This window comes from Xylocopa sonorina, chromosome 1, assembly GCF_050948175.1.
Source record: "Xylocopa sonorina isolate GNS202 chromosome 1, iyXylSono1_principal, whole genome shotgun sequence".
Lineage (NCBI taxonomy): Eukaryota > Metazoa > Arthropoda > Insecta > Hymenoptera > Apidae > Xylocopa > Xylocopa sonorina.
Genome location: NC_135193.1, coordinates 10,941,465 through 10,965,696, shown reverse-complemented (window position 1 = coordinate 10,965,696; position 24,232 = coordinate 10,941,465). Strand labels below are relative to the sequence as shown.

Sequence of the window (24,232 nt, the reverse complement as noted above, 5' to 3'; positions counted from 1 at the left end):
TAAACCATCGATGCTCCGAAGTGTTCGTTCGAGAAGTATCCCGGTTCCCGCTCCCCCCCTCCCGCCGTCCCATGTGTCCATCCTCTCCGTTCTTCTTGGGCGGACAGTCCTTTCTCAGGTAAATCGAAACAGGTACCAGCATCACCGGCGTTTTTACCAATACCAAGGAGGGAGCCTCGAGGATCCTTTTGCCGAACGTCGATGTACGGACCGGAGGCAGAAAATGTGAGAAAGAGAGGGAGATAGATAGAGAGATGGTTCAGGATGGATGAGGGGGCGTTTTTCGGTTCCACCCGCTCTCTCTCTCTTTCTCTCTCTCTCTCTCTCTCTCTCTCTCTCTCTCTCTCTCTCGAGCGGGTCGATTTTTAGCGCTGCGGTGTGTTTACCGCTCATAGACGCAACGTGGGTACCCTACCCGTGCTAAAAATACTCGCGTACGCGGGAGAAGAGCCATCCTCGTTCCCTCTACCTGTGCGAAAACATTTTCTCACGACATGCCCCGATGTCCGTTCATTAGCTCGATATTCTTAGCGTCGATCCCTTTTTCGGGCACGGGGATGACGGGAGTCGAATTCTCCGACGGTATGGAAGATCCCCGAATAATTATACGGCCGGCAGGCATAAATCGTGCGAACCGTTGCTTGTAATTGCGATTGTAAAATCACCAGGGAACTCTATTCCGACCTACGGTACCTGTCGCGCTGTTACACAGACTCGCCGTCCCGGTTTATGACCCGTTAATGATACAATTCAGTCAGCTCTGACGAATTTATTGCGATCGTTCGCGCTAGAACACGATAATGCCAGTCGCGATGGAGGAACACCGTTGGTCTTGTCCATGGTGTGGACTGGTGGACGCGCAAAAGGCTGCATTATTTATACAGACGACGATGGGGCTCGAATTACTCTCGGTTGCTCGAGGTGGAATTCGTCGCGATTCGACTTTGTCGAAGCTTCGAACCGATCGTTTACGGACGCTGAAGGTACGGAGAGAAACTCCACGAGGGTCCACCCTCTGTGTGTACCTCGTTTCGAGATTCCACGGGCACTTTATCATAGAAAATCTTGGTCGTTCTCCTCTTTACTCGCGGTCGAGAACACAAGGGACCCTGAGCTACCTGACGTCCCCGAGGATGAAGGATCTTCGGAGCGATCTCTCCCCGAGGAAAGACGAACGCAGAAGGTGGACATTAGTGACACTTCATTAAGATAATTCCGACGAATCCTGGTTTCCATCTTTGCCCTGGCCTTCCCTCGCCTCTTCCGAGCCGATGGACTTTAAAGAACAATAATGGCCGCGGACATCTCTGAACGTTCCGGAAAACACTCTTCGTCTCGAGTGTCTTCTGCTAGACGCTGATCAATTTTGGTTAACAGCTGTAAACAAACGCGGAGGAACAGCTAAGACAAACAAATTACATTATTCGTATATTTGTCCAATACTGTATTTCAATACTCCTCCATCCTGGCTTCCGCCATCGCTATCCTCCCTCTCGAATATCGCGAACGCGCGCGATCAACCACCCTTGGTACCAAGCGACAAATATTGACACGAACGATACGAGAGTTCGCTTAATCAGCGGATAATATCTAGAGGGACGAACGCTTCTACGATCTAAACAAGATCGGAATCTGATCGCGATCCGAAAACCGAAACTGGTCGAACCGTCGAGCGTCATCTACTGCTTAAGTGGCAGAGCGTTATCGTACGCATAGATCCTCCTAGATCCACGGAGTGGTTTCGCTGATGTAATATTCGTTTCGTGGAACAGATTATTCGTCCGCGTGTACGATTATTATTCGTGCACGTCCACCGTGCTGTCCGTCCGAGTGAAACGCAGCTGCAGTTTGACGAGGATGCCTCGGCTGTAATTATTAATCGTTCTACGGTAATGGGGACCGGGGATTTCGCGAAAAGAATAGCGGGGACGGCGGCTCGCAGCGAAGGCGAAGAAGAAGGGTGGCTGGTGGCGAGAGGTGTACGCTCTGTCTGTGCACGAAATTGGTCGGTGACTATGGCAGACGAGGCGGATAGCTCGCGAGCAATTTGGCGGCTGGTAACGAAGGGCCTGCGAAAACAAAGGATCGTCCTCGCTCCGGCCAATTGTTGCATTATTCATGCGTTTCTAGCAAGAAGCGGTCGTAAGCCATGCCCAGCCTCGGGACTACTCCTCTCCCGGCGGCCTTTTCTCTCTTTTTATTCACCTCGAGACGATGTCCTATTCTCTCTTTTCCGCCCTCCGATATTCATTTTGCTCCTGTTGCCCGCCTTAGACGCGCCATTAGTGCGCCCGGCAGCAGCGTACGCCGAAAGGGCTACCTCGATTACGAACTCGAGACTAGAAGACCTTCGGGCCCGAAACTAGTTCCCTTCCTTGTCCACGAAGATTGTGTCAAAAACTTGACCGAGCTCCTCTCTCGGGATCTCGTATCGGTTTTATCGAGCGTCGACGTATCGGCAACAAGGCGGAAAAGAATCTCTCTCTCTCTCTCGAAAGCTAATTAAATAACCCTCCCTATATATATATATATTTTTAAACAAACTCGATCGCGTCGATAGCCATCGTCCTCCGGGAAGATTCCTATTCCCAGTTCACACGCGGCCCAAAGCGGACCGCGTCGCGACGAAATCGCCGGTTTTTGGCATCGTTTCGCGTCGTTCGGTTAAATTAATTAATAAGACTGATTTGTTTCTTGCGCACCGGCCGCGGGCCTCTAAGCGTGGGTTTTGCGTTAGTGGAGGCCTTTGAGGACGCGGTACGATAAATATGGAGCAGCGTCGCCGTCCTTTTCCGCCGCATTCCTTGGCCCCGCATTCGTGCCACCCTCTTCCCAGAAACCGCGACTTCGGAACACAGAACTGTACCACGGCAAAAAGAGCGATCTCCCGTCCCGTCCGTCGCGGTATTTCGATCGCCTAGGATCGAGAGAGACGGCCCGGCTAAGCGGCTTTCATTGCGGCAATAAGAATTCCAGCGGATCGTTAAGCTCTCGCTGAAATCCGCGACATAACTTTCTAGGAACTTCTAGGAACCCGTGCTGAACGCTCGAGTTACGCCAAGCGGGAAAGAAGCCCGAACTCTACGGGGGAATGCGTCCTGTTCGTTTCAACGTTGGGTTAAAAGGGTCGTCGGTAGTGGCTCGCGATTTTCACCCGCTCCCAAACGTTTCTCGATATCCTTTTATTAAATTTCGTCGATGATAAAAGTGGTCCGCGATGGTCTCAGTGCGCTAGCTAGTTCATTCCATTTGATCTTGACCGTGTTTCGCGTCCGATCGAAACGCTCGTTCTTCTCTAGCTTCTCGTCCTGTTCATTCGAGGATACGTTCGAAGGATCGTTCAAGTTCGAAGAAGTGATCTTCCATTGAATTTTGGCGGTTGCATTGGATGGGAGTGGATACTTTATAATAGTACTTCATCATTTTAACCGTCACCAGGCAACAATGGATAGAGAAAAGCGCAGTTATTCCCCGCGGACGTTCTCAACGGACAGATTGCACTCGCAAGCTCGTTCCACTCCAGCTCGTTCGCAAAACCAGCCATTCTCTGCTCCGTGGAATTCAGCCAAACGCTAAACGTTTGAATTCCTCCGCGAAGGAGCTTCGATATCGATTATCCAACGAATCGTGGCCAGCTCCAGCCTTCATTTTCTTTTACCACCCGTTTGTTCCATTCGAAGGAAGCAGCATCGCGGCGTATACCTACTTCTCCGTCGATTCGACTTCGCGTCTCGCTCGCACCATTATGAACTCGTTCGAACTACTCGAAAGGACGTTAAAACAAAGTCGATCTCACGGAAAAAATCATCTTCAACTGTAGGAGATTGCAGAGCGAACAACTTATACCGCGAGATTATGCAACTTTTGCTGCGCCGAGGCTCGAGCCATCTTGTAGCGAAACAAGAAGAGCGATTCTATAAATTCCTCGGTATCTTTATTACCTCTGCGTGTACTCGATCGAACCAATCTACTTGTTTCAGTCATCGTTTCTTTCCCTCTCCTCTAACAAGTCACGACTCCTGACGATCGCGGACTAGAGAGCGTCGTTTAAATTCTGGCACGTTAGATCGGTCCGCGACCCAGGCTAACCGGGTATCAGGAAGTCGTGGATCGAGCGAGGCAAGGCTCCCGCGGCGAGACATTTGGCGATTTTAAAAGGTTACCGTTCGTCGTTGTAAATAACAGTGGTCCCTAGCCCAGATCGCAGCCGCGCGATCGTACGGCTGACGAAGCCTCTGGTGAACGAGAACGGTTGTGTCGGCTTCGTCGATGCCACACATCGTTACGAAGAGGAGCGAGGCAGCTCGAGAGGACGCGCGCAGCCACGTTCAACGGGGGAGAGGGAAACGAGGGAATTCGGAGAGATAAAGTATTTACAGTCCTCGTTACGCGTACGGTTTCTACGAATTTGAAAACGTCGATTACCCGGGCTAAGCTTGAAAACAAGATGGGCCCGGGTAACGCGCCAGAAACCGATTAAACGAATATATGAATAACTTAAAAGACACGACGCACCTGCCCCCTTCTACCGCGCCAACCATTTCTGCGTAACATTTGAATACTCCTCTCCTCTCTCAGGGGACAGAATTTATTATTCGCCCGTGTGCGATCGTTTCTCTCGCGTCGAATTTAAAGGATCCGCCAGCGTCGTTGATCGATCCTCGGGCTCGCGCGTCACGGGCGGACCTCGTGAAATATTTCGGACACGATATTACGCCGCTCGTAATGGAAGATGTACAGATAAAGGTGGAGTCGTCGAGAGTAGGTTAAAATTGGTACCCGCGCGCCGGATAATCGACGCTGATTAATCGCGGGACACCCGGTACACGCACTCTGTTTATACGCGAGTCGCGAACGACGTAGAAACGATTCAGGGGGACTGGATTCGCCGGGCGGGCCGTTAATGAAGATAAAAATCTAATTAGCCGGCCGTAAACGAACACCGGGAATTTTTAAGGCCGTCCAGCCGACATGTAGCCAGGCGCAAATTCATGAGCTTCCTCTCTACGAGCCCCGCGGTAAGGTGGATCTCTTTCGATGCTGACGTCACGCGGGTGAGAATGCGGTCAGTCCGGATGGGGACCGCACGATAATCCTAGGTGTACGGCAGTCGAAGATGCGATTAAAACATTTGTCGCGCAGGAAATTTTCTTCGACCGCGCCTACCGCGGTCGCGTCTGTCGTCCATCTTGGAAACGAGCGCCGCTACGAAATTCGTCGCGTTCCAATTAACGACGAGAGGACATTGGGAAATTTGAGAGTTCGACTGGCTGGCGATTTCCCAGCTCGGAAATTCGAGACCACCGAAATTCGTCAATCTCCAACGAGCACCCATATCTGCACCTAATAAATTCACCCGCTGATACCATAAGCGCATCTGTCACCCGACCGAGAGCCTAACCCTGGCTGGATGAAACGACGAGGGAGAAGGACGGGAACGTTTAGGAAACGATTACCGGCATTTCCCTTCGCTGTTTCTTCCGGCATGTCGAGAATCTTAATCCCAAAAGGGGAACACACGGTTAAAGTGGCTTTAGGGACGCCCTTGTCGGACCTTATTAAGTACTTAGAGAATATAAGGGACTTCTTGCTCCCCAGGCCGCCGTTTAACCGTGCTCGAATTACCTTCGGTTACCAGGCTGTGGCTGTCAAGCGAGTGCACGTGAAAAAACCAGGGAAAGGAGGAAGAGACAATCGCCTTACCCAAATTAATAGGCGGAAATACAAGCAGCGGGATTATTCCGCGTCTCGCCGTTAAGTCGACCGCTAACTCGCACGTGAACATTACAGCTGCCCGCTGCACAGCACGGGGGGTACGTTCCATCGAAACAATCAAAGGCGAATGTAAAGCTCGAAAGATGAAATTCTATCCGGTATTAATTGGGATTTTACATCTGCACCGCGCGATTGATCCTGTGGCCCGTACGACGACAGCGAAGCAATCTCCGAGGCATTTTACGAGCGTAACGAACTCGCAGTCGTATACTTTACAAGGTAAAACGGACCGCGCACTTGAACGGGACGAGCGGTTTGGATTTCCCCGAAATATTTCTCCGTCAACGCAACCTGGATCCTCTTTACGAGTTTTGTAGCAACCATGCGGAACGTCGAAGCATGGTTTGCATCGCGTTTTAATTATGAAAGAAACTTCCTCCCCGCGCATACGAAGGCAAGAATAATCGTTCACCCCGTTCGAGGGATTCTTTCCTCCCCAGACCGGCAGCAGACAATCCAGGAATAAATATACATTGCTAAACGTACGTTTCGAAGCTTCGCGGTATTATTACGCAACGCACCTCTCCTGAAGATCCCCCTTTTAGAATATCACGTATAAATAGGGTCGGATAGGGTAAACGTCGGAAGATTACTGTTTTTAATAGACCCTTCCTCGGCATCTTTCAATTCGTCCGTCGCGCATGCCACCGATAAACGATTCAGCCGAGCGTGGCTGCCAAGAGAAAATAAGAGGACGAGGAAGAAGGGAGAGAAGAAAAATTGGAACTGGCTCCTGCCGGGGAAATCGTTCTCCGCGAGATACGACAATTAACTGTAACCGTAGCCGGATTCTGCGGCAGCTGAACGGGTATTGGGGCGCGATTCAACGGGGGTTGCATCGGGTATAATAAACCGTGGAAGGGGTGACGATCAACAACGGGCACGCGCCACTGGCTCGGAAGAGCAACCCTTCATCGGGTTATCCTCGGCTTTCCAGCCCACGAACGATAATCTCGACCCCCTTCGGCGAGGTAGACGGTTTCCTCTGGCTCGCCGCGTCGCACCGCGCCGCGCTCCTCTCTGTATCTCGCGCGCGACGCGTTCGAAGGCTGCTGAACCCTTGGACGGCGTTACGGTTTCCGTGACATAACGCCTTACCGTGCCGTAATTTTCCCCGATACGTCTCACAGCGTGGCCAGCTATTTATAAGGACTGTCGATCGAAGCGGCCACGGGGTGGAGGGAGACAGGGGGTAGAGAACGAACGACCGGTTAATATTGCGCAACGTCCGCGTCAGTATAAATACCGTCCTGCACGATTATCGTAAACGGTACACAGGATGCGAGCGCGGAAGAATTTTAATTAATTTTTGGCTCCGAACGTCTGATCCGTGGCATGGGTACACACGGACGGGCCAGGTAATTGGGACCAGCGGAGAGAACAAAGATTCCACGGCGGGTTTCACATCCGTTGGGCCAGAGTCGGGTGGTATACACGTACGTTCGACTCTCAGGCGGCAGACAGGCCACCGGTTTCCTAGTTTATCCACCATAATACCTTCTTCTCGTGCACCTACATAAATCTACCGGCTCCCAATATACTATATACACACGTACCAGGTCCCGACCAGAAGGTAATTCCATCTTCGCGTCCCGCTTTTCTCCTCTCGCGCCTCCTCTGGCTCTCGCCTCCTTTGTCTCTCTGTTCCTTATACCTGGTCCACGGTCGAAAGCCAGCTAGAAACGAAATTATTGCTGGATGGACGGAGTTTTCCCTGGAACGGATCTCCCTCGAGTGCCGGCGAATATCGACTGGCCGTAATTTCGGGGCTTTGTTCAACAGCGAAACGGAAGTGTGCCACTCTCGCCGTAGGACGACTCGTCTTCGGCTGAATTACTTCGCCGATCCGCTCAACGTTCCATCGCTGACGAAACTGTTTACACGCGTAGATCCGCGGATATTATGCATTTGCTTTTCCACACGCGAACAACGAAAGACACAATTATCTCCGGTTCCACTAGTAGTGCAGGGAATAAAAGTTCCAGAATCATCCGGGTACCTTTGAAACGTTGCGGTTCGCCATTTTGGCGGGGGTAGCACTGCAGACGCAAGATAGTCGGCAGACGCCGTCGGGAACATCTGCGGATAGAGCGTTTGCGGATTTCTCTGGCCGTTAGCGGTGCAGAAAAAACTATCGAGGAAGCCTAGACCAGAGGAACAATAGTGCAGAGAGTTAGAGACGAATAGGAAAAGGTCTGCTCGGAGCCGGTCAGACCGGCAATTTGGTCGTCCATCAGATGGCGTCTTCGTGACCGGTGAATATTATGGCCGTGTAAAAGTCAGCCCGAAATTTAAATTCAACTGCACGGGATACGTAGCGGGGCATATCGGAGTGTATATAGCTCGGGGCTAGTTTTCTACTAAATCGTTTTGATTATACTCATTACCCGGGGCTGGGGCCACGGTGTTCTTTCTCCCATTTCGAGGTTAGACAGAGGGACCTTCGTGTACCATTATTCCCGGAAATCGTGGCCCCAGCGATCATTTTGATAGGCCGTGTACGCACGGGCGTATCATTTTATAAGGCGAGGATTCCTGGACGTCCGATTGGTCTCGCTGTGTCGGTGTATGAATATGTATTGTTCTGCCGACTGACGTTTAACATCGTACACGACGAGACATCAATCAGCGTGATTAGACGTGATCGGTGGATTTTAACCGCGTTCGTGGCAATTATAGAGCGAGTCGTTCGAAGCCGTTCCATTGGCTCGCATCATTTTTTGCGCGCGATGCGAGAAGAGAAACGGGTTCGCCATTTTCACGTAGACGCCGTCATATAGCAGCATTACAAGGCGGATAAGATAAGGTCCGGTTAGAATAATGAGCCCGTATCTCCGCGCGGCAGCGACAGCACGGAACGTCGATAATATTGTCGCCGAGATTATCAGGGCGAATCGGGAGAAAGGGAGGGGCGGTGCAATTAAAGCAACCACCGAAAAAGAAAAGAAAAAATAAAGGAGAGGAGAGAAGAAATAGTTGTCCCGGAGACAGCTGTAATTTGTCGAGAAGAAATGCTCGAGCGCACAAAGCGCGTCATCGGAAACGCGTCATTGACTAATCGATCGTTCATCCAGTGTGCCGGCGCGTCCGCTTCTGTGCGGGGCTTTTTAGCTACCAGGCGATATATCGAGCAATATCGAGCGGCGGAGGGTTGGAGTGGCGAACGACGCGCAATAAACCGTGAACGAGACCTATAAAAAGGAAAGTTCGACGATTTACATATTTAATAAACACTTCGTGTAGCGTTTATTAACACAAGCTACGCGGTAAACGATAGAAATTCGCGCGGCGTTTTCTGATTTATTGCCGTTTTAACAAGTGAAATCTTCGCTTGTTCGAACCAGCGAAAGTCTGTAAATACGAGCGTGAATTATGATCCGGAGAACGCGCGTGGTTCCCTGAATTTCGCGTTGCCTGGATTCATTGACCAGTCGTCCGCGATTAATCGTTACGAAGAGATAATGAAACGATAATACGGGAAAAGTACGTTTAATTCATCCCCCTGGTGAAAATGTGCACGCGGATTTTGCGCGATGGGTAACGTCTAAATATAAACATTACTTATGCGCCAGTGCAACCGTGTTCCCTAGAAGGGTGTCAACGGAAACGCATTGGCGAACTATCGATCGACTGCAGTCGCTAGAATGCACGAGCGAGCCGGTACACTTAAATAAACGCGAGTGTACGTGTACCGGCGGAAAGTTACGACTAGAACCGGGATAATCCAATAATTATCCAACACGCGACGTTTATCCAATTTTTGTCGGACGCTCTTCGGGAATCGCAGCTGGTTCTGACACCGTTTCGAGACTGAAATACCGCACATGAGACGGTACGATGCCTTTTTTCTATCCTCGCTGACAAGTGGGCTAATCGAATCACCGGTAATTTCGAAACGTAGAAAAACTTTCGAATCACAGATATGCTCTGATAAATGCACTCTTCGGTTATTGAGAAAAAAAAAAACTACTTTCATCTGGCTACTTTATAAAAAATATATGCAAACGAAATTCCCTCGTCGACATTAATATACAACGTCCTCGGTGCCATCGAATAATTTGTATTCGAATGTTATAAAAGCCGATTGCGGAAGAGGGGGCACCGACGGGTAGGAGAATCGTTCCAAATATGGAGATAAATATGCAAATGAAACTTCTCTTATTTCGAAACTTTCCCTCTCGCCTTCTAAGAACGATCGCGGAAGAACATCCCATGAAAATGGATCGCTGAAAACGTACAGCTCTGACGATCGATCGATCGATCGGTCGTGACGCCGGTAGAATGTCGCTATTTTCGAGCCGTAGAAACGCGGCCGTGTTCTGGCATGGGGACACCGGCCGGACGACATTGTAGCGACTTGCGACATGCGCCGCAATTATCCGCTCGCCGTCTCATTTGCGATTGTAATTAAGATCGGCCACGGCTGCGGACGCGGGCGCATTCGAGCGTGCACCGATCGGGCCCAGATTGCGCCTGGGCAGGCGCGAGCCGCGGTCTCGTTGCGGCGCTAACGCGACTAACTGCTTCTCGCACCGGCCACGACTCCCTGCCACGATCGTTTCGTAGCCGGGGGTAAGGCGATCCGACGAATCGGGGATATAGAATTTTCGCCCGGCTGGGAAAAGGTACGGGGGCGCGATTAATCACGATTCGATTGACCGGGAGAGGAAAGCGAGCGTGGAGAAGGTTCCGCGGCCGTTATCGGGCGACGATCGTGTAATTACAGGTTGCACCGGTGTGTACGCGGCGAAAATTATTCACCCGCGCGAGGGCTAGGAGAAATCGATAGGCGGATTATTAACAGAGGATATATTAATTCTGTCGAACTGGTTCGGAGGATTTCCGGTTTTTCTATTCTGCACGGAACATGTGTAAATATAATACGATATCGAATACGGTAACCAACGTTGGTCGCGAGTATCGTACAGTTTTCATTTTTCTCTTTTTTTTCGATTTTGCCTTTGTAATTATTTATCGACGCATTATTGCAAACTCTCTCCCTGTTCCGCGAACACGTAATAAGCGTCGAATTGGAAGCAACCGAGTTTCACCGTGGACGCGAGAGATAGTATTGGTGTACCTGGGCGGCGCGGTCCCGTAATTACAAGACGACTGGTTATTAGAACTACACGTGTCAATAGTATGCGTCGGTGAACTGGCCCGTTAACTGGGTTACGTTATCAGGAAATGCCGTGTTGCAAGAAAATCTGTTGCCGGTACCGTTAGAACTAGTTTTTAACGACCAACCGGCAGCCAACCGGCCGGCTTTTCCTCTGAATACGATCTCGCCGCCTGCCGGGTACACGTTCGGTTATGTACCGCGTACAATGGCGTTTAATAAATTTCGGCCCGGCTGTCGATATCTCGTACACAGTACTAAATAGAATCCGCCTCGTTTGTCGTTTTATCGTTCGCGATTAACATTCCTCCCCCTGTCCCTCGCGGTCGACACGGCCAACAGCCGGCTGCGTAATCCCCGAGAGCAATTACTCTCGCAGCGACGAGCAAAAATGCCGGACAAGCCTCGCGCGGAACGACAACAGGAACACGATAATGTCCTCAACCGCGACGTCGACGCGTTAATACGTTTCCCAACACGGCGCGCGATTCAAGGTTGCGCAGTCACGTCCATCGAGAGCGGTTGCGTAACGAAAAGTATCCGTCCGAAAAGCCGCGCGCTACGCTCCGATTTTCTTCGTCGTCCCCGAGTTATTCGGGGGGGAACCAGCTCGCAAACTTCTTCGCGATAATCTCCACGCTGGATTGGTCGGTCACGTACTTCTGTACCTTCGCGTGGAAACGATCTCGTTGCGTGACTTCAACCCCTCCGCACCCTCGTGTCTCTGTTCCTCGAAGGATACACGCCGACACGAAGCCCTCTCCTCTATCGTCGGCTGAGAGAGATCTGAAAAGGACGCGGATCGTACAAATCTTGACACGCAGACCGGATAAAGAGGCGCGTCGATATAGGGAGAAGGCACCCCGAGGAGCGGGGGTTGGTTTCTGCCTCGGTAACCACATGTTGCGACTTTCCAGCGCCTTTGTTGGACGGTCGCTTTCCAGTCACGGAGCACCACCATCACCCCATTCAACGCTCTTCCTCTCTTTTTTCACGGCTCGCACTCTTTAGTCGAACGTTCTCGTTTCTCGTTTCCGTGTGCTTCTATCGATACGAACGCTCAGGTAATCTCAACGGACTTATTATCGACGTTATTAATTATTTCGTGCACGTGGCGTACGTTCCGTAGCGAGCGGAGTCGCGAGCAATTGCTAATGGGATCGGTAACCGTACGTGTGACCCTTAACAGCGGCGAGACGCGCGACCAATCTCTGATTGCGGTGGCAATCAGCGTAATGAGGTGGACGTGCGTGCCGACACACGGTAGCCGAGGTGCGCTCGCTGTTGCGCCACGTTCCATCGCCATAAATAGAATGTTTTGCGAGCCAGATGAAAAACCAACGGCGCGGACGATGAGCTGATATTGCGCGTACTTTATCGACGAGTCTCGCGAGCGACTCGGAAAAATTCGCGTGGGCGTTCGAACCGAGGGATTTAAAGCGAGATGCTACGGATCGCGTGGGTGAAAGAGAGGCTTCGGTTCCTCTTCGCGCGCCATTGTAATAGAAACGTTTCGTCGGCTCTCGAATAAAAAAAAAAAATGTTCGCAATTATTTGCGCGAGGTGGGCGCGTCGTACGGCGTGGTGGAAGCAATTTGAAAATTTGTCCAGCGGAAGATTAAGCGTATCCGAACCGTTTGCAACGCTCGAGCAACGAAGTGGTGAAATACGAACACCACGTAAAATCCCAAGTGGCACGTTCAGCTCGCTGGTAAATCGCCGCGACGGAGCTTGTCCCGGCGCGATATCGCGGGGATTAAGCCGCGGCCGAGATCCATCGAGCAGGTGAGCCTCTAAAACCAACGACGTCGAGCAGTGAGAAAAAGAGAAGAAGAGAGAGAAAGGGAGAGAAAGAGAGAGAGTGAGAGAGAGAGAGAGTGAGGGATGAGAGAGGGGACAAGGAGCGGTATAGCGTGGCTTGCTTTTAGGGCTAACGACGACTCGCCCGTAAAGCGAGAACGATGAAAATGGAGAGTAGAAACGAGCGTCTAAGCCTGGAATGCAGCATAAGTGCACGAGGCGGGAGCCCCTCTCTCGGTCCCACTCGCACCCTTTTCATCTACCTCTCTTTCTCTCTCTCTCTCTCTCTCTCTCTCTCTCTCTCTCTCTCTCTTCTGTCCTTTCCATCGCGCGGCTTTAGGTTGGGTTACTACGAACGGCCAGAGGAAACGTTGAGGATTTGACTTTGCAGTTGGGCCGCGCACAGCATCCTCTTTTCGACGTGTTTAACTTGCAGGATAGCAAGAGCGAGAGGAAAGAGTGGCGACGCGAGCGAGAGGGTTGAACTGGTGTCCGGACGGGACAAGGACGAAACGGGATGCGTGGAACGGAGACAGAGACAGGGGCTAGTAAAAGTGATGAGGGTATGATGTTCGCTTTAATATCCACCAGCAGGTATATATTCTCACTTGCTCTGCTGTGTCTCTCTGTCTCTTTTCGCTCTGCTCGTTCAGCTTTCTCGCACCACATGCTCAATCTCTCTCTCTCTCTTTCTCCTTCGTTTGCACAGAGAAACAGAAGGAGGGTGAATCGCTTCCAGATAGTGTCGAGGCTACGAGCTCTCCCGCTCATGGGAAACTCCGGGTAATAGCTAGCCGGTTCGAAAAGGGAGGGAAAATAGAGGAGATAAATTTTCTAGGGCTCACTAGTCGAGATCGACTAGTACCCGGTGAAGTCGAAAAGTCGTGAGGGAGGCGGGGGGACGAGGGAACGGGGGATTGTCTGTCTTTTCACGGACAACCCGAACCCTGCACCACGCTGACGCGGAGAGGATGACACGCGAAATTCTTCCGCCCTCCGTCGAGTGCAACGTAACGAAACAAATTACTCGCCGGAAGCTCGTCTACCGCGAGAACTGTCCACGATTGTACGAGAATTCCACGATTGTGTCTCGCAGAACGTTTTTTCTTTTGTACGAAATTAAACGAGGCTATCGTCTTCGATGCGTGGAGAAACGAATCTTCGCTACGGCTACAGCAACGCGAAACTTTCGGCTCGTTGGCACAAGAGCGAGTATCCGAAAGATCGCGCGACACCAAGAAACGCACCAGCCGTATAAATGGCGGCCAGTGGGTCCTCGGCGTCACGGGCTCCTTTGTCGAGCGACCGTACGCGGCGTGCAACGTTTCCAAGTCCTGGCATTAGGATTAGACACGCGGCACACCCAAAAAACCGTGTACGATGTGGCGCGTCGCTTAACCCCGCGCCCGTGAGATGCCCGTGAGGTACCCGAGAGGAACCAGAGACGGAGGCTGCGGGTTCTGCGGGATTATGTCCGTGGCCGGCCGCTGCTTTTATTGTTTCTCGATGGACTAGGACCGGCGGGAGGACGACGGCTGGCCGGGCCCGGTGATCTTGTATCTTGGCAGGATCTACGCGCATTTTCACTTAGCAAGTTACACGATACCGGATACCGTTGATGTACCTCGCCAGGTTGGATCATTAGTACCAACTGTTGGACGGAATCCGCAAACTAGCTTTTTCTCTCTTGAGTGAATGGTTCTCGTCTCCCTCTCTCTCTCTCTCTCTCTTCTCTGTCGCTCGGTCTGACCGATGCCCCGGGTCTAGGATTGTAAAGAGAGAGGAAGGCAGGGTCAACTGTACGGAATTGTTTTTTTCCACCCTATTTTTTTCCCACTTTGGATCTTTTTGTTCGAGACCCTTCGGATCCTTTCGACTGTGAAACATTGAAACAGTATTCGATGAAGGATTTCGTGTGGCCAGACGAGAAAGAGAGAGAGAGAGAGAGAGAGAGAGAGAGAGAGTGAGGGAGAGTGAGAGAAATGTGTGCACCTTTGTTCAGGTTGATCGGAGCCACATACGCGAATTTAAGGGTGATTAATGTTTTAATGCAAAGAGTATAGAGATGGAGGCTCTCGAGTGGTTCCTTTTATTCTCTAGATTATTTGGCGGAAGGGGGAGAGAGACGGGGCGTTCAATTAACGAGCTCGTTTGGCATCGCTTGTCATCTTCCGCTCGACGAACATTTATTTCGCTGTCACTTCGAGGGACGCGTCCTTTCTAAAGGAATTACTTAGGATAAAGAAGAAAGGACGCAATCTTATCCACGAGATCTTCCATTGTCCTTCCATCTCGAGAGTTGGTCCCTGTAATGCTGTTAAAAATTAACATTCCGCCCCAAATCTGTCACCGAGAGCGAAAACGAAAGCACCGTTGCGCACGTCCCACGAGCAGGAATCGAACCTGTTAATAATGCCAAAAAATTAAAGAATTTCGTGGACTTTCAGGAGAGGTCGAACGGAAGGGCCACGCTGCACGACGGCCGCGACGATCTGCAATTAGTGAATCTGTGCGTGCCAACGAGATCGGCGATCGTCGTAAGTAAATTCACCTGGCCAAGCCACGAAGCTTCAGTAACAAAAATCCAAGCAAACTCGGACAGAGAGACGTACAGTCTCTCATAAATGGCACGCGATACACTCGAACGCTTTTATCAATTTTCTCCTCCTCTGGCACCTATCTCTTTCTCTCTCTCTCTCTCTCTCGCTTCTCTGTTTGCACTCTGGACGCACGATCACGGCTCGCATCGCGTAGAGGCCCACGGGCCGGCGAAACGGACCGCAAAATAACACTTACAGGCTGCACGCGAGGGAAAACAGCCGGGAATAATGGCACCGCCTTAATTCGTTTCGGGGAAGAGAATCGGTGTGCGGCTGGGGACGCGCGAGTCGCGACAATGATACTAACGAGACCCGTAAACGGCCGAAAAAGAAAGCGTTAATTCCGACCTTTCAAGTGTAAATTCCTAACCGCGCTCTCGTTTTCACTGTCGACGAAACCGCGGGGCCAGGTACATACCCACGGGGGCCCCCTGTCTCACCGTCCCTCTCTCGTTCGTCTCGTTTCCCGACTTCACGGCTCGAACCATCCGAGGATGAGGAGGAGGAGAAGAAGAAGAAGAAGAAGAAGAAGCAGAAGAGGAAGGGTACGATGGTTGGGCGCCGTGAAAAAATGGACGTTACCACCTCGCCGTTAACCACGATGATTTGCGAAAAGAATAATTTCTGATTGAATAATTTCGGTCGCGTTCGCTCGAGGCGGCGGCAACGGGGGATCGCGACTCCTCGCGTGAGCACGATGGCTTCGTTTTGGGGTGGTGCATTCGGCGCAGCTGCGGTTCGTCGTTGCAGCGAAGAAGCTACGTTCCACGGTGCAGTCACACTTGCGTTAGCGCAATGACGGCTGCAACAGCGGCCGAGGGGCGACCGGGGAAGTTGTTGAAGCGGGAGGAAAGAATCAGGGAAGGGAAAGGATCTCTTTGTCCTCACCGAGATCCTTACGGCAGCATTGACCTGCTGCCCCACTGGCGTAGACGCCTCGTATCTCGATCATCGAAAGCTTCCATCGAAAGTATGGTGAGATGCTCTGAAAATTGACTCTCGCGTTTTTACGAATTTTTCGTTTCGATGTGAACGATAATAAAATGGAAGGACCGTCGAGTTCGAATGTTGGGTATAAATTCGTGCTGACGTTCGCACGAATTTCAAACATTCGATAGAAACTGTTGAAAACTAACGCGGAGAACGAAATAGCAAGAGACGATCGTTTCGATGTCTAGAAATATTCGATACACGGTAGCGGTAGTGGGAATTTCGAAGGACGAGAAGAATAGAAAGCGAAAGTTAGGAAGGGTTCGCAAAGGTTAATTAAGAAGATGACACCGAATGTTCCACGCCATTGGGTGACTTATTTCTCTCGCGATACGCAAAAGGCCCGTCTGAACTGGCGAACTGGCCCTTGCAGCCCTGCTGCGCTGCGGTTAACTTCTGCCAAGGTGCCCCCGGACCTCGGGCATTGTTGCAGCGCCAGTTTTTGACAGGTACCATGGGCCGCGTGGTGCGTGCGCCCACCTACGTACGCTCCACGGATTAACGTCTAAAGAATCAGAAAGAAAGAAAGAAAGGGGGGACAGAGAAAGAGAGAAAGGAGGGAAAGAGTCGGGATGCTGCGCGAACGATCGCGGCGAGGCCCACGTGGAAACAGGTCCACCAGCTTGGCTCATTGGTATTTTATTATCGACTTTGAACCGTCGACCAGAAGAGGTCCCGTCTCCTCCCCGTTGGTTTGTTAAATCAGGATGATAAGTCTTGTACACAGTTGTTCTACCGTTAATAGTCGCTTACTTTTGGTCAGATTCTCGTGGAACCTGTTCCGTGGGATTCGTTCGCCGCCTATCGAATTTCAAACGCGTGTACGCGGGGCTACTTGCTGGATTATCGATCGTTTCTGGGTCACCTTTCATTTAATATCTACGTTTCCTGGCGAGGAATTCGTCTATCGATCGTCGGGTATCGGATGTCGAAACCACAAAAGGGACTGATCCTTTCATCTGAGACAAAAGTCGAAACTGTAGAGGGCGTGAGGTGCGCGTACCCCTCGAGTATCGTTGAAGAGGGTCAGGTGAAACTCTTTTCACGAACAGGATCGAGTCTCTCCTCGAGGGGAGCATTTATCCCTAAACGAGATGCACAGGTTGGGATGGCCCTAACCTGACCTAACTCTTGACCATCCCCACGGGTGTGCACGCAAATCACTGGGATGCCTGCTCGAGTCACCTCCACCGCGTTGGCAAGTGTAACAGACGTCAAACGATTTTCACCGTTCCGGGACAGAGGGACGATTTTTCTCCGGATGCAAATGCCAAACCTAGCCATTGTTCACGGCTCGAAGAATCGACCTGGCAATTTTTCCTTAAGTCCGGTCAAAGTTAAACCCTCCTTAGCGAAGCGGCCAGCATCTTTCCCCATTGTCGTAAATCTCGAAATCTCTTAAAATAACGCCGCCGTACCTGACCAATCGGTTCGCGCTGAATTCCGCATCTTCGATTCGAGATACGCGCACCTTGACGTCCCCTTGACAAGGGATAAGAGTTCGATTTGTCAGGGTAGCTCTACTCGACGAGGTCCCCGAGAATTCAACCCCTCGAATCCCCGGAAATCAATAAGATTTCTTCGAATACCTACGGTTCGCTCCGAGGAATTATTAACTACCCGAAATGTTAACACTCGGCGGAGTTAACCGATCATTACGGAGATTCTGATCGTTTAGCCCCGACCGTGGATCATCTTTTTCTGGACTCGAAGCCACGATAAATTCCTGTCGCGCCTTAAACCCGTCGTTGGACGTCGGTAACGCAATCTCGGTATCCAATAGCGTTGTCGGTAGCTCTAACGACCCCCTCTACCGGTGGACCAGCGGGCTGCAAGGTAAGACAGGGCCCAAAATACCCACGAAGCGTAAAACGCGGCTTCCTCTAATACACCCGAACCTGTACACGTTCTATCGGCGGTTATGGCCGAGGTGCAAGCGTATATTCATAAGGGGCAGCAAGATGGAAGGCGCAAACCAAGGCGGCGTTCTCTTTGTCCTGGCTGGAAGCTAGCTAAGATGCGGTTCGATTCACAATGCCACCGCTAATGTCCACTTACGGCCTCCCCCGTGGGCCGTCTACAACTATCGGGGTGTTTTAGTGCTTTACAACCGCCATAATACCGTCTTTCTTCGACGCCAGGTAGAGCGGACCCAAGAAGAGGGCTCGATGACTTGCTACAATATTACGACTGGCTCCGTAATTGTTTATACGCGTCACGCGACGCGCTCGTCTCTCGATAATTTTCATCTGAAAATTCAAACAAGTGCCAGAGGTTTCTCCCATCCGCGTCGTTCGTTTCTCGTCCAATCGGGGATAACGCAAGGTGTATCCTCGCCGGAGGTAGCAAACGAACGATCCGTGAATGCAATTATCGGCGAGACGAGCGGCGGAAAAAAGTGGTCGCGCGAAAACATCGACGCATTGTGTCGCATAATGAAGCGGTTCCGATCTGACTGAGTTTCCGGTCGGACGGTGATCACCGCGAAACGCTCATTGGGTGGTCTCTCATTACGGGCGGTTCCTTCAATGATTTCTTAGCACATTCGAGCATAGGAACATATGGCTTCTGGCCGTTGAATCGGGATGACTGGCCCGCACAGAGGCCAGTATTGTAGGAGCCGGAGTGATTTTTCATGGGAACCGAACGCGTAAAAACTACGAACGAACGTTGCGTGGAACAACGAGTACGCCTCTCGACCGACCGATCCCTGTTCCGTTTCATTAAACGTTTTTCGAAACTATCCTCGCTTTTCGAACGAAAAAGTAGTTTCGCGTAGGCGTTGCTCCCAGTCGCGACACGTTCGACGTCGCGTCGCGAAGGATCGCCTCTGCGTCGAATCGCCGGATCGTAAACCCAAGTGCCGTCGTCCTTCGTGAATCACGCCAGCCGTCGAAACAGCCGGTGATTTGCACGTTGTTGAACGGTCAGGGATAAATATTCTAAAGAAGACGATGCACTCGATGCTCCGAGGGAACATGCTCGACTCGATCCCAATCTAGCCGCAGGATCGAAGTCGAATCCCGTGAAGAACGAAGAAATAAACGAGTAATTGTCGAGAGGCGGTGGAAGGAAACGATACGGGCGAAGAGTGGACGCGGAGGAATTGAAGGAAGAGGGGAAAAGATGGAGGAGGCTGGTAATTATCATTTCTTGTACAAGCCGCCGGTGTGGGTATAGTCACGGATATAGGCGGTTTTGCAACATTCGGGCCCTCATTGTGGCGTGGTTCCTTTCATTCTCTCTCTCTCTCTCTCTCCCTTCCTCTCTCCCTAACATCTTTTGTTCCCCTCACCCTCTCACTCCATCTCTCTCTTTCTCCCTCGTTTTCTTACCTCGTTCCCGCCATACCTTTCGTTCGTTCGTTCTTTATTCTTTTCTCGGTCGCACCCGCGCGCGCGCATCTCCCCGCGTTCTAAAACAAAACGAAACGCTGCACGGGCCTCTCAAGGATAACGACTATGAGGCCTAGCTGAGGCGGCAGCCATACTGCGGACAATTGAAACCGTTGCACTGGCTCTTTTCGGTACACCGTACGTATGTATGTATGTATGTATGTATGTATACCTGCAGCTGCAACACTGCCACGCTTTGTATCACGCACGGGCGTAACGCGCAGATGCGCGTCGCCGGGGCCAATTAATGCGAACTCACGCACGCTACCCGGAAAAAGGGAATTGCGGGTAATTAGAAGAGAGCCCCGTCGAAAAATAGCCGCGGACCAGCGCGGGCCCGTCCGACATTTTTACCCTCGGCTCGGATCTTCGATCTTCATCGGCTCGAATCGTTTCGATCCACCTTTTCCTCCCCGGGGGGAACTTTGAATTCCGCGCAGCTGCCGCGACGTACCATTAGAAAGTCGAAGGACAGATTCGACGATATACAGTGCTGGACAAAAGTATTGGCACAGCATGATTGTTATGATAAAAATGCTTATAACTATGAAACAAATTGTTAAAAAGGAAAAATTTGTTTACACGTTTATTTATTTATTATTCTAGATTATTATTTAACAGAAACAGTAATATAAATAAAGTGATATGCGAAATAATAACAAAAACATATTTATTGAGCGTTTTAAGCATGGACAAAAGTATTGGCACAAATGATTGAAAGTACTTAGAAATTAAAAATTAATATTTGGTTGGCCCTCCATTCCTCATGATAACTTCCTTCAATCGTTTTGGCATTGAAGTTACCAATTTTTTTGTAAAATCCGGCTCTATATTGTTCCATTCTTGTAAAATAATAGCTTTTAATTGGTTTTTGTTTGTTATATTATATTTTCTAATTTTTTTTTCTAATTCATTCCAAACATGTTCGATGGGATTCATGTCTGGACTCTGGGGTGGGGTATTTAATGTATGTGCGGTATTGTAAACGATCCATTGTCGTACAATATAGGCAGTATGTTTTGGATCATGGTCTTGTTGAAAATAAAAATCACGCGGGAGATTTAATTTATTAGCACTTTTAAATAAATTTTCCTTTAATATATTTAAATATACATATTTGTCCATAATCTCATCTATGAATACTAATTCGCCAACCCCAGACGCTGCAATGGAACCCCATACCATGACTCCACCTCCTCCATGTTTCACAGTGGCTTGTAAATGTTGTGGATCCATTTCCGTATTTGGCTTTCTCCAAACTAATACTCTGCCATCTGATTTAAATATATTAAATTTAGTTTCATCTGAAAATAATACGTTATTCCAGAATGTGGGATCCTTTTTTATAAATTCTTTTGCAAATTCTTTTCTCATCTTCCGATTCTTCTTGGATATGTATGGTTTCCTTCTTGCGACACACGCAGAATATCCCGCATCTTTTAACACTCTCCGTATAGTTTTCGAACTTACTTCTTTTTTATTTTCTTCATTTAACTTTGCTCTAAGTTGTGATGAGTTTAATTTACAATTTATTTTCACTTCCTTTACAATTTTCCGTTTTTCTCTAACTGTTAACTTTGAGGGACGTCCACTTCGATTCCTACTTTTGAAATCTGATTGATTCTCAAATCGTTTTACGACACTTCTAATAGTGAATCGACTTCTATTAACACTTTTTGCTATTTCACTATAAGATTTTCGCATTTTGTGCAAATTTAATATTATTTTTCTCTCTTCACTTGTAGTTTCTTTCCCTCTTCTTGACATTGTTGCTTGTTATATTTCCTATGTTGCTAATCGACTGAACTTAAGGATGACTGTTAGAAAAAATGACTATCAGGGAATCCCCTACCTATACCATCAAGTGACAATCGGATTTTTTTCGGAGAGATACAACTACACTAAATTTTGTATAATGTGCCAATACTTTTGTCCATGCTTAAAACGCTCAATAAATATGTTTTTGTTATTATTTCGCATATCACTTTATTTATATTACTGTTTCTGTTAAATAATAATCTAGAATAATAAATAAATAAACGTGTAAACAAATTTTTCCTTTTTAACAATTTGTTTCATAGTTATAAGCATTTTTATCATAACAATCATGCTGTGCCAATACTTTTGTCCAGCACTGTACATATTTCGTCGCAGATTACCTCGCGTCACCGGCGAGTTACGCGAACGCGAGACACAGGAATCGACGCTTTTTCCACGACGAGCGTGGATGGCGATCGCGGGCACCGAGGTACAATATTCAAAATGGAGTCTATCCCCGGGTAAGCCGAAAATAGACGGCGAACAGGCCGCGTTCACGCTCGTATCCGGACAAAGAATGCATTTGGCGCATTACGGGGAACTTTTTGAGAAGGAGCGGCGGCGGGAGGGGTGGGTAACCCGACGCCGGTGGTGGCGGTGCAACTTCGGGCACCGACGCTTGTAAACCATATGGCAAAGTGGGGAACCGTTCCCCTGTGTGCGAGCACCGTGGCCACCGCTACGTATACGGAACCTTAAACACCACCACGCGCGATCGCTAGAAAGTCGAAAAGTCGACTCGAATCTTTGTGAGCGGAACGGTCGAGGGAACTGTTCGAACCGTAGGTAGGAGACGGCATATGTATCGTACATGGTATAGAAAATCGTGGATCGTTCCCCTTCCCCATCCCCAGACGAATTCCCCGTAAGAGGCCCGCCAAGCAATTAAATCGAATCGAGCGCTGATTACGCGGCTGGTTTAGAGCCGTATAAATTCTCGATTTAAATCGTCGAAATTATTACGGCCGGTTGTCATAACGGTAGCCCGGTGTTTTCTACACGTGTTCCCGGTCAGGGGACATAAAATCTCGGGCTGTGGCGAATAAAATGTGAATGGTCGGCCGGCCGGAGAATTTTTCAAGCCAGCAACCATGCCGGGAACTATGCGCGTACCGTCCGAGAAACGTATCCGAATGGAATGGCGTCGATGGTAATGCAACTTCGACACCCGACGAATGGCGGCACACCCGAGCAGAGAAGGAGGGAGCGCGGCTTCGCCGAATCTAAGGTACTCTCGACCGGACCGGCAGGGCCCGAAAGTCGTCCTACTACAGTCGGCTAGGACCCAATCTCATTTGGTACTAGGCATGCCTTCGCTCACTCACCTTCGAGCCTCGGATTACCGGCCCCTCTGGTATATCCCCCCCCTTCTTGCCTCTTCTCTTCTTCATCGAAAACGCAATCCCCACCTCGGTCATAGATCATTATCGGGCCAGACATTCCGAGCCGTATCTACGACGGTGCAAACGCAACGCGTGACCGGGAGAACGGCGGCCCGCGGATTCGGTGGTCCTTGACCAGGTGCGTCTCCAGTTTTTCGAGGATGCTCGTTTTTCGCGACGAGATTTCGATCAAACGACGCTCGAATATAGGCGAAGAAGAGAAGCTGGCGCGGAGGAGGAATCCCGTCGTTGATTCATGGCGTTTCTCAAGAAAGAACGGCCGACCGCCTCTCCTTGACGAGGAGCATTACCGCTGCCTAAGTATCTGGCTTGATGGGCAATTAAGTGTATCAAGATCGCGTTATCGCGGGCTTCTTCGAAAATTTTCTGCCAGCAGAAAAACGGATTCCTGTTCGTTGGTCCTTCGAAATGCGCCTGGGTGTGCTTGGTGTGTGCGCGAGCGCGCGCGCGCGCGCCTGTCTACGTGGGCACGAAAGCGCGGACCAAATAGCTGCGTCGGATATCACGTGAATAAAAAAAGCGGCCTATTTATCATGACACCCGCGATCGTAAAGAAAGCTCTTTCGGGTATACTCCACGAAGGATGTCTGATTCATCAGCTTCATTCATCAACGTCGGCCGCTTCTGTTTCTTTCATTTCTTTGAAACCTAACACGCTTCTAGTGTACGTGCATCGTGCAAAAGTGTGAGCATATGACCGGTTACACCGAAACACCCCCACCCGCCCTTACCTTTATGATTAAACAGATCATTAGAGAGAGGGATACCACCTAATCCTTTCTTCGTTTTATCGATATGGATCATTCTGATATTCGATCATTAGTCGGCCACCGAGGTCCCACCCTCGGTCCGAGTGTACTTCATCCTTCAAAATCCATCATTCGAGAGACGAATAGGTTATATACGACCGCTCGTCTCTTCCTCCCCTCGTCGTTCTCCGTCGTCTCGCAACGGGGACGAGAAGATCATCATCGGCCACGTCGAACGATAACTCGCATAGCCCGGCGAGATTCACTGCGATTCAATACGGTGGCCGACCGGTATCGAGCGGGTATCTCCACTAATTGGGATTTCGCGGGTTCCCCGGGCGGCGAGAAGACAGAGGGGATTCAAAATAAAGGATAGAGGCAAAGCAGAACCCTAAAAGAGGAGGGCATGGGTCCCAACATGGTATGACGCGATAATGCGGTACGGGGCGACGTTCACTGAAACAGGGGGTACCAGACGAGGAGGAGAAGAAGAAGAAGAAGAAGAAGAAGAAGAAGAAGAAGAAGAAGGAGGAGGAGGAGGAGGAGAAGAAGAAGAAGAAGCAGAAGCGAGAAGAAGGAGGAA

General features: G+C 50.1%; 1 protein-coding gene across 7 annotated transcripts in view; it reads left to right on the top strand.

The window, feature by feature from the left end:
- Ca-beta (Calcium channel protein beta subunit) overlaps positions 1-24,232 on the top strand; it is a 68,490-nt gene that overhangs the window by 11,552 nt on the left and 32,706 nt on the right. For 5 of the 7 annotated variants that reach the window (XR_013102628.1, XM_076906606.1, XM_076906598.1 and 2 more), the window contains exon 3: positions 15,142-15,231. The exons of the other annotated variants lie outside the window; for them this stretch is intronic. Coding sequence is in view for 4 of the 5 variants with exons in the window: in XM_076906606.1 (XP_076762721.1) it covers positions 15,142-15,231 (90 nt within the window). In the remaining variant the exon portion in view is untranslated. The remainder of the gene's footprint in view (positions 1-15,141; positions 15,232-24,232) is intronic. 7 annotated transcript variants of the gene reach the window in all.